The following is a 15087-nucleotide window of genomic DNA, read 5'->3' on the forward strand; positions in this document are numbered from 1 at the left end:
TACAGTATGCACACGTCTGCAACTTGTGAATGACTGCAGTGCCTTTTTATGTTTTCATTGCCAAATGTAACACAGCTACATCCTCCCTCCGCACACAGCCAAACATCGTATCAGGAATTCTCTGGCTGCCTCTCTGGAAGTGGCAGCTGATCTAAGTTCATGGCAGAGCAACAATCAAGCCTGCAGTGTGAAACCTATCCACCTATTTATCACACTGATTGTAGACATGATGTGGTGGCAGGGGAATGTGCTGCCACACACCCTGCCTACATATCTACTTTCCTCTTCCCATCCTTTCTTTCTTTCTGCCCTGCTCTTTTTTCCCCCCTCTTTCTCCTTTCATCTCATCTCCTGCTCATCCCTCTTTGACTATCTGTCTCCCTTTGTTTTCTCAGTTGTACACCCCCCACACACCCTTTCATCTCTCTGTCTCCAACTCTTTCGTCTTCCTGCCCTTGTGAACTCCCATTTTCCACATAACAAAAAGAAAACACACGCAATTGACTAAATATGCTATATGCAAATGACATAACATGCCTGCCTCGACTTTCTACATTTACAGTTACCTGACACAAAAGCTGAGACTGACAAAGAGCATTAGAAAAATGTGCATAATCAAGATAACGGTCAAGTGAAGATGTAAAAGCTACTGTAGGGAGAAAACATATTACTGCCTCTGCTGCTGGGTACAGCTGGCCTCAGCAGGTAGATGAAGGAAGGGTTGGAGAGCAAGAGAGGTGACATGGACAAAGTGTGAGGAGAGTGTATGGGGGAGATGGGAGGTGACGCAAAGCTGTGTATGAGTAGGGAAAGGTGTGGTAGATGATGTTACCTGTGTGTACAGGCACTGAGGGCTGCTCAGTTTCCTGGCTTGCTATTGGTTGCCTGTCCTCCACTGTGGTCTCCCCTGGAAATACAAACACACACACACGATTATTCACATTTATGTAGCTGCCACAGCACCTTAAAAAAGCAATGGATAATGAATTCAACAGAGTTTCAGTGTTGCATAGACTAAATACTGCCTAGAAGCATTATCCACCCCACTGAGCAACACTTCTTGGCAAAATAATGATGTACACTCAGTCACAGAGACCCGCATTAAAATCTTTCCAAAAATAGCAGGGGCCAAACCATGGCCAGAGGGGCCGTGTGTGGAAACAAATTGTCTCTTTTTCCTTTTCAAAACAGGGAAATGGTGGCATGAAACTCCCCCACACAGCCATACACAAACAAACAAGGTCAGGGAGCTTGAAACAAAAATACAATTCTTTTGATAATCTACAGCATGAACCACTTGGCACAAACTGAGGTCTTTTCCCACCAAAGTTTTGTCTATGCCTTTTCCCCAATCTGCTCCACAACATGAAGGCTCCTTTGTTGTTGGGCTGTGCGTCGGAAAGGAATGTGACAAGGATTTCAAAGGGCTGGACAAAAGCACTCTGTCATTTAGAGAGAGCCCTGTAATACAGCAGAGAGTGAGAGAGGGAGGTGGTGGTGGTGGTGGTGGTGTGTGTGTGTGGTGGGGGGGGGATGGCGGCGAGTAGCTTTCCTCAGAAAACTCATCCAGTAATCAGCTCAACACCTGAACAGCTGTTTCTACAGCTCAGAGCATGGAACACACAGATGACTATAGACATACTTGCATGTGCACGTGCATAGACATTACACGCTCACAGGGGGTTCATATGACCCGGAACAGATGCTAGCAGAAGTTAACGTTGAGCAAATAGTCAGAGGTCTGAAACCAGGTTATAGTAGTGCAAGCAGCAGCATGAGAGAATAATGGACTGCTGAAGTCCAGGTCATGTCAGGTGTTGTGCGATGACAGAGCTCTTACTGTGAGGACACTGGGAAAGCGGAACCTGCTTGATGCGTGTCCCGTTTCGACAGGCAAAAACCTCCATCTGACACTGGTTCTGGTAGAGCTGCCCGTCTGACCCACAAACTGGCTCCCCATCGTATCCACAGTCCCTGTAGCATGTGCAACGCTCAAACCGCTCTTCCTCCAGACAGCCAAACACATTGTTACACTGGTTTGCCTGCACAAAACCTGCAGGGGAAAAAAAGTGTTTTCAAGAGACTGATAGAAGTGGAGTGTCTGTGAATGATCAGGGGTGTAGCGTAAGTCTCACCTATCCACTGATTGGTTGAACTTTCCACTTCATTGCAAGTGGGTCCATCGCAAAGCTCCCGTGCGAGCGGACTGCTCGCGCTAACGTTGTAGAACCGGGTGGCTTCGAAGGCTGCATGACAAGCACAGACCCACACCGGCACGTTCACACACCCACACACACACAAAACAATGATGACGCTCACCATAACTAGGTCATAAACTTAATCCCATTTCCACTAGAAAAAGACACTTCATAAATCATGGTGAGTCATGGTGACAGTTTTTGCTGCTCTATAACTAAAGAGCAGTACTTAAAATATTCATCAGAGGCACACCTGGTTCGTAGTAGTCATAGATCTTGACCGGAACAGGTGCAGTCTTGCCCACAATGTATTCCCTAACAGCTTGGAAGGCAACGCACGTCATACACTGGCTGGGGATCTAAGAAGAAACAGAGAAAAAAAATGACCAAAACACCCAGAAATACGTGCAAATTTAGAGAAATATAAATATGCACACTAATACACTTTTACACACACACACACACACACACACACACTTCCCTAAACCCCGTGCAAACACAGGTGAGTAACCCTCTCCTCATCCACCATCTCCACACATACAATATTCTTCGACATGGGCAGAGCCCCGATAGACCCAAAAAGGAGGAATTTGGATTAAACAGACCTCATCAAAGTAGAACAACACTTTTCTCCCATTCAGCTCGTATCTCTTCAGACCCACTCGCTTGTCCATCAGCAGCTGTTCAGGGAGACACAAGAAAATCAAACTACGTAGAAAGTACGTAGAAAAACACACAACACAACGGGACTCTGTGCAGACACAGATTTTAGCCTGGCTTAGTAGTGGAATTAGTTCAGAAATTTTGCAAGATATGTGTGTGCATGTGTGTTGTTAATGTCCTAGTTGAAGCACTATAGTGGAACATATCTTTTGAAATACTTCTGTGATCCCTTTCAGCAGTTTCTGGTTTCTAGTGCTGGAAATCAGAACATATGTTATGACAACAACTTCTTCTTCTTCCTCCTCTCTTATGCATTATATCAATCGGGATGAAGTAAACGCTCTGGCTGATGCTGATGAAAATTAATTTAGTATTAATAGATTAATAGTACAAAATACACCTTCATGGATAAATAACACATGGCTTGTACATATGACTTTAACATTAAGGGACAACTAGTAGTGATGGACATGGAAATGGACATAAATAGTAATCAGCACCACAGTGGACTGGACAGCTCCGTCTCATGCTCACCAGGGTTTACTATTGACTGAGATTAAATATAAAGTGTTAAACATGTAACAAAAACCCTGGGTTGACTAAAGTAACTCTGGGTTAACATGTCCTAATGGTCCGTCCTGCACGCCATTTGGACATGTTTTTGCACAGTCCTGAATCTAAGCTGTCAGAAATCCTTTAACCTGTTTACCACTTCTTGCCTACATGTACAGTTCATGTACAGTGTATAACTGTTCAGTATGAAAGTATCTTCAACCCCAAATCTTCAAAGTGAACTGACCTAATACACTGAATCACCATTGTCCATGGCCCCACTTAGCCGTGACTGAGAGCATCATTGTCAGTGCTATTAACCGTTTAAACAATACTTATATAGCCCTAGTTTTGTGCTAAATTAAACTGTATAAATCAGATGTATTCACTTACCAAGGGGGAGGGGTTACATTTTTCGTGAATTTGAACAGATGTGATTGGTTCGCTAAGACAAAAAATAAATAAACTGCATCGTCAGTGACTATGTAATACATATAATCTTCAAACTAGACTGAATGAAACAATTTGAATCAGCAAAATGATTCATAACCACTAGTACAGAGTCCTTACCACCCAACTGTCAACGTCCATATGGTCTGCATTTGAATGTGCTCTGTGGGCCACAACTGGAATGCAAAACATATGCACCGTGACATGATGGGATGGAAAATGTACAGGTCACCGATCATAGATGTATCATCGTCTAGGCCTATATTTGTTGAAATCGACAAGGGTTCCTTGCTTTTCTCTGGGAATGGCCTGATCAGTGTTTTATACTATGGTATTTTGTGCACAAATGTATAGTTCAGACATGTCATACATGCGTGACCATATCTAGTAAATATGAGAGTATGAATGAGTAATGGGGAAGCTGTTTACTCCAAATTTGAGTGTGTGCATAGAGAGCCAGCAGAGTTAATTCCCCCCACGGGGGGACTTTTCATTCTGTCAAAGGTGGCAGCCTTTGGACAGCAGGGGTTTATGAGGTGCTCAGCCTGAGCTGGCGCCACTGAGACACACACACACACACACACACACACACGGTTTCTCTGTTTACAAAAGCATTGTTTGTCTATGTAGCAACTAAGCATTGCCAATGAACTCCCATAACTCAAATGTTATACCCACAGTGTGTTTTGAGTTGTTAAACAAAGCTCATTATATTGGGTGATAAGAGGCTGTGGCTATAGTAGCTCCCAGTCATTCACTGGACTAATCATTCAAGGCTTCAGCTTCCATGAAAGCAACTAGACATGACTGTAGAAGCCAAGCTTGCCACTATAAATTGAGGAATGCAAGTGGCAGTCGGGCAGGCAGCAGTAAAACTCCAAGGGAGGCCAGCAGGGGTGTAAACTGAGCTTGTTAGCCACCTCAACTCAGGTCAGCCTCAACTGACACACGGCAGTATGTGTGTATGAATGTGTGTGCGATTCTCCAGGTAGACAGAGAAGTGGCTCTTTCAGAGGTGGAAGCCTGCAGCAAACTAAAGCCATGTAACTTCTGATGGGTGGCTAGGGAGCTGACCTGTATTGAGCACTTAAATTCATCATCACTTTCTCCATCAGTATTAATCATTCCTCAATTCACCCATCCATCCAATGTGAGTTGTGTGTGTGTGTTTGCTCCTGTAGGCCCAAAGAGGCCCGATGGCCTCTGACCCGGAGTCATTGTAACTTGACAGGGCCTGAGCTGGCTAGCCTTTCTATTATCATTCCTAAAAACCACCATAAAAAGGACCTTTACCAGGAGGACCATCCCTGAGCCCATTTGAAGGAAGTCTTTAGGATTATTATTACCATTATATCCAACAACTTCAATGGTACCACTGGAATAATATCCTAATGTGAAGAACTTTTTTTGTTTGTTTATGCGAGTATGTTAAGGGATGCATCCTGTGTGGGTGTGAGTGTGGACACGTGAGCCTGAGGTTTGCAGAGAAGTCTGTAAAGGAAACAGGAGGAGTCTGATGAATTCCTTGACATACTACTTTTCGTCAAATAGCCTCCAGATGTGGACGCTTCTGTCTCTCTTTCTACCTGCCTCTTGGTTTGGGCACTTACCTGACTTCTTGCCCTGCCTATCTAACAATCTGTTAGCCACTATGACTAACAATAATAGCCAATGGGTGTCTATGTTTCTGTGTATGGTCAGGATGTACAATCTCTAAATCTTTGACAAAGTCCACGTATGTGTATTTTTGCAATTACGTACCCTCTCTAGACTTTCAACATCTGCTCGGAAACCAGAAATCATGGGAACTTCTATGACGGCCATGTTGGACGAACCTGAGTGGAGCCACCTAGACAGAGAGTCGGGGTCAGGATGAAAATGGGGGAGTTGTTAGAAGCAGAGCTGTACATATGTGCGAGGCAAACATCATCTACGTAGTGTGTGTGTTGTACCTGGCACAGACTTCTAAAGAGATGTGGAAGTCCATTTTGTCCTGGTGGGCTGCTGGGTCATCGTCATCAATAGGTGCCCGCCGTTTCCGGTTTAGCTCAGAGCGGTTGTCAGCACGGCTCCGGGAGCGCGAGGAAGGATGACGGGAAGAGGAGGAGGAGGGGGGCTGCAGGTGTCGCTCCTGAAAAGGCTCTTTCAGGTCCACCTTGAGCTGGAAGGCTGGCTTGGATACTGGGTCAGGTAGGTTGTAAGACACATCAATCTACAGACACAAAGAGGGCAGTGGGAGTGTATTATTTAAGAATAATATCCATGAAATTGAGACTTGTACAGACATTCTTGATCCCCAGAGGATGAATCCTACTGACCTTGCTGATTCACTACTTATTCCTCCAGTGCTTCCACCAGGATATGTTTTTACTTATCCTGTGAAATACCTCAACATCTACAAGACTGACTGGCTACAACTTTTATACAGGCACTCATGGTCCCCAGATGGTGAATCTGACTGACTTTAATGACCTTTCCTGTAGCGCCGCCACAAGGTTTACATTTGTGGTTTTGAGGGCGCTGTCTGAACAAGCAGAGGCCTTGTGTAGTCCTGATACAGAGACATATTGTGTGTCAGATTAGCTGATAGTTTGTCAGTTTGCTATCAAAGAAGGTTTTCATTTGTTTGCCAAATATTTGGTATGTATTTGAGGCAGCCAAAAAAATGTATGAAATTTTGGCATCATTGATTTGAAACAAACTACTTGGAGTTCAAAAAGTTAGGACCTCCAGCCTTGAAAAGACTAGAAAGTCAGGGACTAAAGACTGACTTGAATAAAGACTTAGGAACTTTAAAGCACAAACCACAAATCATATTCAGTGGACACAAGAGTTGCATTCAGAAGACTACTACTATTTCAGCCTGAGGACAACTCGCTGCTCTTTTTAACTTCACAGAAGATTATGATTCCCAGAACTGTACACATTCTGAATAAATCATTTAGTCTGATTTTGAGACATTTGCAAAGCTACTGAATAATACTCCTGAGGTACAGGACGTATACTCATCACATACAGTATGACTACAAGCACGCACACGCACACACACACACACACACACGCACACGTCAGGTCGCTTTGATTGCTCCGGTCTTGTATTTCATTAGAGCCCAGGTGCTGCTGGCCTGAGGGGCTGTCAGAGGGGTGTGTTGACGCACGGTGAGGTGTGGATGGAGACAAGGTAGAAAGAAAGGTGTGAAGAAAGAAATTGTGTGTTTGTGGGTGAGAAACCTGCTGAGGAGAACGAGTTGGAAGACGTTCCAGGCATTGCACAGCAGAACACAACATCCGCTGCTAGAGCTGGCTCTGCCTCAGTCAAATCAAGTCATATCTCCCAAATACAGGTTTCCAAAAATGGGGCCGTAAACATCTTTGGTCACACATGCTTTTTCCATTGATGCCATGTTTAATTTTAAAGCAGACAAATATTTAAACATGGGTGATAAGAACAGAGGACAGAATATCATTCACCAAAGTGGAAAAATGACTCCTACTGCTTATGAAAGGGGTTTTTTGTTTGTATTTGACAAAGTAGGAAGTAAACAACATCTTGTCCAGGGGACCACAGGAATCAACGGGAATGAGTAAATCAACACATTGCAAAACAGCTAGCTGATTACTCCAATTTACAGAGAGGAATTTGGGCTTTATGTGGCAACTGCAACTGACTCTCCTGTACCTTCAGATTCTTGCTGTGCGCTGATGAAGTAATCATTACAATTCCTTTATGGGCAATGTTCAGGACTGCAAATGTGTCTCTTTGTGTGAGTACTACAATACCTGCATGAGACAGCAGCCTTCTCCTTTAGCACTGACAAAAAGGCCTGTGGGGATACTGGGGATCTGAAAAGAGAGAGAGACAGACAGAAGAAAGAGCAAAAACAAAGCGAGTCAGAGGGTGCAGGGTGAGGTGAATGAGTCATTTATCAAGTGAATGAATGCTGTAGGCTGCAGCACCGCCACTAGTGGTTCCCTGGCTACTAACCAGCAGGCCTTAATTGCCCCAATTAAGCTGACACAACTAATCACAGCAGAGGAACATGCCCGGCACAGAGAACGTACTGCACTCTCACCTGAACAACTCTGGCTGTCTTATGGAGCACTTCTACACACACAGCAGCAACGACCTTACACCACAGTGCCCCGGCCAAGGTAGTTCGTGCCCACACTGTCAAAGTTTGTAACGTGTGGGCAAACAGGCCCATAAAACACAGTTATTAAATCAACAGACCAACAAGGTGCTTTTGGGAAATCAATCCCATTTCAGCCTGGTTTGGTTTGGCAGTATGAAAAGGTTCTGGCTACTCAACAGCCAGGCATAGAAACACATTAATGTTTAATGCCAGAGTGTGGCTCTGGTACATAGTTACTCATCAATCACTGTAATAAAGAGGGAAAAGTGTTGGATGAAATGCCCCCTCTGAAGTAATGGCAATCATTGACAATTAATGATGATAAAGCTCTGTGAACCTAGACAATCAAACACTGAGGAGCACACTTGCCATAACAGAATAATTGTTATTAAATCATTGTTTCCATGATTACCTTGGCACTCTGAAGGAGTTTCTTGTTGTCCCTGTTGAGTTCAAAGGTCTCCTGGAAGTCGAGGTTGGTGGAGGCCAGTGAGATGGTGAGGTTGACCCCTCCTACATAGGACAGGATGGCGTACTCCGACAGAGCCTGCAGAGCTACACACGTGTCCTGTACAAGGGTTTAAGAAAAATCTACTTCACACTTGAGTCTTGGGAATGACAAAATATATCTTATCGTTAGTAGTAATAGCTTATTTTCAGTAATATCAGTTTCAGTATAGAGTTGTCATTTTAAACTAACTGCTGTTTTAACCAAAAAGAGAACAACTAGGAAAACTGTGTTTTAAAAAAAAACTAAAAATAATTTTATTGGATCAAGGAATGATGGTGTGCCCTGAGATTGACTGGCGACCTGTCCAGGGTGTACCCCGCCTTTCGCCCGATGTAAGCTGGGATTGGCTCCAGCCCCCCGCGACCCTGTATGCAGGATAAGCGGTTGACGATGGATGGAATGATGGTGCTTCAAGTGGCTACCTGTGTGGAGGAGAAGCCACCCAAGGCATTCCTCTGCTGGGAGAGCCATTTGACCACAGGCAGGGCAGAAGCCACATCCCCTAGGAGGGTGTAGGTCAGAAGACCGTAGGCTGTCATCTCCACCTCTGCTGACACCACTGGGAACAAACAAGAATTAATTAGGAAGATCCTTGTTTGGATTCTGAATATTTTGGAAAATCAGCCGAGAGGATGACAGGAATCAGACACAGCTAATTATAATACTGTAATTAACAGTCTTGTAAGGTCTCCTCCTATATCTCTATTAGCTAGGACATATTAAATATAATAGTTGTGCAGTATACCTGACTGAGAGAGGCCATCGCTGAAGCCCATGAAAGTGTCTTCATCTGTCATGGTGCTGCCAGTCAGACTCCAGTGGGTGAGTCCATCTACAACGACAGACAAAGTGAGATAAAGACAGAGAGGGCGCAGGGGAGGCATCCTGTATCATATGACTCATTGTATCAATATCCTAATTGTCTGAATCTTTCAGCAACTATGCAACCAAGCCCTGTGCCTTCATTGTACTTTGGGAATAAAATTATTGTGATCAAGTAAGAACATTTTTGTATTCCCCTAAACACTGTCAAATCTGCCAAAACTTGCAGAAAGATTCTGTCAAGAGGAAGAGAAGGAAATGGCCAAAGGAAACCAACAGTGAGATAAGAAACAGAAGGGGAAAGGGAGGAGTTGATAGAACTACTGCTGAGGACTACAGCAGCCTCCTCCACAGTTGTTTCTGTCCTATATCTTGCTCCTGACTGTTTTTATCTGCAATCAGCCTTAAGACAGGAGGCTTTACCTATACATATGTAACAGGTTTGTGCTGTTGCAAACATCTGATCAAAGAAATACGCTATTTACACTCACCGGCCACTTTTTTAGGTACTTGCTCGTGTTAACTATTGAGCACCTGCTCAATTTCTTGTTAACACAAATAGCTGATTAGCCTATCACATGGCAGCAACTCAATGCATTTAGGCATGCAGACGTTGTCAAGACAACTTGCTGAAGTTTAAACCGAGCATCAGAAAGAGCATTTCAGTGACTTTGAATGTGGCATGGTTGTTGGTTCCAGACAGGCGGTCCGAATATTTCAGAAACTGTTGATCTACTCTGATTTTTTACGCACAACCATCTCTAGGGTTTACAGTGAACGGTCCAAAAAAGGGAAAATATCCAGTGAGCGGCAGATGTGTGGACGAAAATGCCTTGTTGATTTCAGAGGTCAGAGGAGAATGGGCAGACTGGTTCGAGATGACAGCCAGGCAACTTAAATAACCACTTGTTACATCCAAGGTATGGAGAATACCATCTCTGAATGCACAACATGTTGAACCTTGAAGCAGATGGGCTACAGCAGCAGAAGACCACACTGGGTGCCACTCTCGTCAGCTAAGGACAGGAAACTGAGGCTACAATTCACACAGGCTCACCAAAATTAGACAGTAGAATATTGGAAAAACATTGCCTGGCCTGATTAGTCTTAATTTCAGCTGCAAAGTTCAGATGGTAGGGTCAGAATTTGGCGTAAACAACATGAAAGCACGGATTCATCCTGCCTTGTATCGACGTTTCAAGCTGGTGGTGGTCGTGTAATGGTCCACCTCGAGTGACCTGTTCATAGTGATGAGTGTGGTAGTACCTTGTGTGATGGCCATGTGGTTGAGGTGGCGCAGAGCCAGCGGGGCGTAAGGGCTACGTAGCAGAGCCAACGCGTATGCAGACAGTGCCGTGGTGTAAGGGTCATCAGCAGAGTAGGTGTTGCTCTCCAGGAAATCCTTGGCCTTGGCCACTGCCACCTTCTCTTCCTGGACCAGACAGGACATAAAAACATAAATGAACATGTGATATTAGTAATGATCAATGGCTTGACAGAGGAATTGTAGCTTGAATTGTCTGAATTTAGTCTAGTTAGTGGGATATTTGCAAGCAATTTTACATGCCTGAGCCAATTTATATATATGTCTTCTCCCGTTAGTGAAAAAGAGTATTTGAATCTTTTGAACTCTTTAGTAGTATTTGTGAAGTTTTCAACATCCAAATTGGCAGTAATTCTATAGTCTCTGCTGCTAATTTCCCCACTGTGTTCATTCCTCCTCGATGACCTGACCTTTGGCATACCTTTTACACACACACACACACACACACACACACACACACACCCCATCATCATCTCTTTCAGTCTTCAGCTGTTTAGAGGCTGCCTTGTCCAAACCCACAACCGTCTCTTCTGCTCAGTTGGAGTTATTGAATAAACATTCATTTTGGCCATTAAAAAGTTAAGAGTTGACTTTCATCCCATGCAGATGTGACCTTCCCTCTCATCCCTGAGATGATAGGCCTCCAGAGCCACTCACTATAATTGCAGCAGTCATCTTTTAATTAAGTGAAATTGGAGGGGGGTTGAAGGTTCTGCTTTGATGTAAAGGATTCCTTTTCAATTTTTATCACTTGTAAAAGGACAGACTCTCAGAAGAATAGATAGCAGAGGGAGGCGGATAGATGGAGAGGAGCCAGGGAGAGGAAATGCTAAAAGACAAAAACAATCACCGTCCTATTGCCAGAGTAAGCAATACATGCTGAGCAAGATTTTGCAAAATTAGGTTACAACTCTACCATTCCCGCATCTTTTGGTGATTGAAGAGAAGTTATCTCATTGCACTTTTCCTGTAGATCAGGTCTAGACTGTACTACTGTGTTGTATTACTTTTTGTAATATTATTTACAGGGACCCAACACACTTCCCACCATGAGCAGCAAAAACTGCCTTTTAACAGGCTGAAACCTCAAGCAAAACCTATATGTAAAATAATAGTAACAGTAGCTGTAATAATAATAATAATAATAATAATAATAATAATGTTAACCTCATAGATCCAGACTCTATAGCTCCGGAGGCAGAAATACCTGCTGAAAGCGACAGAAGGGTTATTGAAGATAGCTATTAGTGAGGGAGTAAAGAAAAACAGAGAGTAAATTGGGAAAAAGCAGAAAGAAGATAGGGAGGAATGCAACCGAGGTGTCTTTCACAGAACGTAAGTGTCTCTGCACGTCAGCCTAAATCTTTTGATGTAGTCCAAAACATGATTAGCTATTACATTAGCAGCACTGGGGCATAACAAATATGAGAAGGCTGACTGCCAGCACATCCATCTTCACAACTTTCAGGAATGCAGAGATACGTCCACACACGACCTGTACTTAAATTCAGCTCAGGCTTTGCTGGATGGGCTACAGGAGTAAGTAGTTCAAGGGGGACAGGTAGCACACTGTGTGTTGCTCTTGTTGATAAAATTACTTGCTCTTTTTAACTTGCTGACATCATGAGTTTTTTTTTTTCACCACTGCATCTGCTGAAAGTGACAGACCAGACAAAGTGGAACATTTGGACTTTTTACTGGGCTTGTTAACATTAAACACTGAGGAGTGACATGTTATTTTATTGTACTGCTTACCTCGGTGGTTATCCCCGTCTCCAAAAGAGCTGCCACCACATAAGCTGTAAGTGAGATCTTCCCATGGATCCCTCCCTGTGGACAAAAGGAAACATTGGCTTTCAGTAAATTCCATGTCGTAGAGACCTCCATCTCGTAAAAACTCACAAAAGTCTGAAGAATATTTCATCTAAAAATTCATCTCATTAAATCACACAAATTCTGGAGGCAATACGAAGTATGTTACTAAATTACAGCTTTCAGTTTCCCCCCAGTGTAAATATTTTTGGTTATTTTGCCCAGCAGTTTTGGGGCATAAATTTCTCCAGGCCTTCTTAAACTTGATTAGATGGAGGTCTGACAAAATAAGCTTTCACGTGACACACAAACACACTGACAACATAATTATACAAAGGGATGTACATTCATACAATAAGTTTAAAATATCGTAGGATAGAACTGTCATTTAATTAGCAGTCCCTCCTCTTCATCTTGATCGCTCCTTCATGACATAATGTAATTTGGACTTAAGACAGTGTCGTATCCATTGTTGTTCCTGCTTTTAACTTCACGCCCACCCCACATCCACCAAGACACAAGCTTACCTGCAGGTCTTTGTTGAGGATGCGCCCCATGGCAGGGAAGGAGCCATCATCTCGCTGATGTTTGATGAGCCAGGCCTTTGCCGCACGAAGCTCCTCGGGGTCAATGAAGATGAAACCACGAGACTGAGCAAAGGACTTCAGCACAAATGCTGTCAACCTAGATGAAGGAGAAATGGAGTTGGAGGGGTGAGACAGAAAGATGGGTGAGGGGAAGTAAAGGGGAAGGAGAAAAGAGAGGAGAGATATCCAGGATCCTTTAAAACATGTGCTGGCAGATCCTGAAAAACACTTAATGATCAAAAGTTTGACAGCCATCACTTCTTCAACAGAGAAGTTTTCCAACCAGTCACACTCTTTCAGTCTGTCAACAGAGTGGGAGTGGTGACTGATAGAGAAGAATGTATGGAGGGATGTTTTTGTCAAAGATAGAGGGAGAAAGGACTGGTATGTATAGATGGATCTGAGGAAATGGAAAACAGAAAGGAAGTGAGGAGGGGAACAGATGGGTGTGGCAGGGTTTGATCAGCGCTACAGGATGTGACAGCTGTGCCATTGAGAATGTGAAATAGGACACATGCCAAACATGTATCCTTCTGTATGTATGTTGGAGATTCCCCAAAAGCATTCTGCAACTTATACAAACACGGATCCCAGAGACGAAGGTTGTGAATCTGGCTGGCCTGGGAGTGCAACTGAAAGTTTATGATCTGTGGTTTTAGTGGGCCACGGTGGAGAAGGACCAGGGGAACCAAGGAGAAAGGCCAAGGTCAGCACTGGGGGACACGGCTGAACTAATAAACACACACTCATCCATAAACAACAGACCTCCTGGTAGTGGTCAAAAGCTGCAGTCTTGGCCAACAACTCCTCGATGACAGCAAGACATTCCATTGCAGCACCCGTGACCACAACTGACTTATAGGATGAGGCAAGCAGGTTACCATAAAAAGAAACACAAGATGGAAATGAAGGAATAAACAAACATCTCGTGCTCTAGTTTCTCAACACAGCTCGTAAGTGAGAGCACAATCCAAAAAAAGAGTACCAGGGGAGATGAGTAGGAAAAAAATAACCTTGCTCTCATAAAGCGAAACATTAAATCTTCTCTGGCTGGAACCTGGATGTTATTCCTCCCCAGAGACAAAACTAGGGATGAAGCCGCAAGCCTGTTGGAATTTTTATAATGTTAATATTGTGTCACTGGCTTTTAAATGTCGGGCCCTGGGGAAAGGTATTGGAAAGCGTAAATCTGATTTAGTAAGGGGAAGGAAGGAAGCACTAGACAGGCTCACTTCCACCACTCGGCCCTTGGCTGGGGTCACTCGCTCCGGATTCTCCCCCTCCCTTATTCTTTCTCCTGTTTTTTGACTTCCCACTTCCAAATCCCCTCTCTGAGCTACCCCTATCCAGCACCATGCTCCAAAGATTAGATGTGAATGTTAAAACGACAATACATTGGTGTGCTTTGTGAGTTGGACTTGGAGAAAGTGTTATCCACTCCTGTTTAAGTCGTTTTGCCTTTAATTCATGAGACATTGCTGGTGGATTAATCTGGAAAGCATCCACATGTATATCACTTAAACTTAGATTAAACATAATTAAGCCAATATATTATTAACGACGGGTTAGGGTTAGCGGTGGCGATAGCTGCCCTGAGGTTGCTGAAGCTGAAATGATGTATTAGGTGCTACTGCTGCTACTATTGCAACCAAACTGGTAAATTAAATCACCAGTAAAATGTTAGCAAATGTATGGCTGTGGCTGATAATTTCTTTACTTCCATTTGGTGGATGTATTTCCATCTCTAAGAATTGGAGTCTGTGGATGATAGCTTTGTGACAAATGGCTTCATATTTGGTAAACTTATATAAACTATAGATAGCGTTATATTTATAAATACACACCTCTTCAATGGCTCTATAACCAAGCTATAAGGAAAGAAAGGCACAGGACTGGGAATAGCTACTAGGTTAATACAGCAGCAGATATCAGTTCTTTCAATCTCTGGTATTCAGCCCCCCAACCCCGCTAACGCTGTCAGATCAGTCTTTGGGCAGACACAAATGCCATGCCAGCCTCAACTTGTAGATCCACA

General features: G+C 43.6%; 1 protein-coding gene across 1 annotated transcript in view; it reads right to left on the bottom strand.

Moving 5' to 3' along the window:
• Positions 1-15087, bottom strand: part of cpamd8 (C3 and PZP like alpha-2-macroglobulin domain containing 8) — a 43124-nt gene that overhangs the window by 4474 nt on the left and 23563 nt on the right. Inside the window, exons 29-42 of the mRNA XM_046049299.1 lie at positions 12993-13149; positions 12409-12483; positions 10596-10761; positions 9253-9339; positions 8930-9066; positions 8409-8564; positions 7644-7706; positions 5816-6075; positions 5625-5712; positions 2804-2878; positions 2452-2557; positions 2136-2246; positions 1841-2053; positions 833-907 (exon numbers count right to left, since the gene is read on the bottom strand). Of these exons, the coding sequence (XP_045905255.1) occupies positions 833-907; positions 1841-2053; positions 2136-2246; positions 2452-2557; positions 2804-2878; positions 5625-5712; positions 5816-6075; positions 7644-7706; positions 8409-8564; positions 8930-9066; positions 9253-9339; positions 10596-10761; positions 12409-12483; positions 12993-13149 (1769 nt within the window). The remainder of the gene's footprint in view (positions 1-832; positions 908-1840; positions 2054-2135; positions 2247-2451; positions 2558-2803; positions 2879-5624; positions 5713-5815; positions 6076-7643; positions 7707-8408; positions 8565-8929; positions 9067-9252; positions 9340-10595; positions 10762-12408; positions 12484-12992; positions 13150-15087) is intronic.

This window comes from Micropterus dolomieu, linkage group LG05, assembly GCF_021292245.1.
Source record: "Micropterus dolomieu isolate WLL.071019.BEF.003 ecotype Adirondacks linkage group LG05, ASM2129224v1, whole genome shotgun sequence".
Lineage (NCBI taxonomy): Eukaryota > Metazoa > Chordata > Actinopteri > Centrarchiformes > Centrarchidae > Micropterus > Micropterus dolomieu.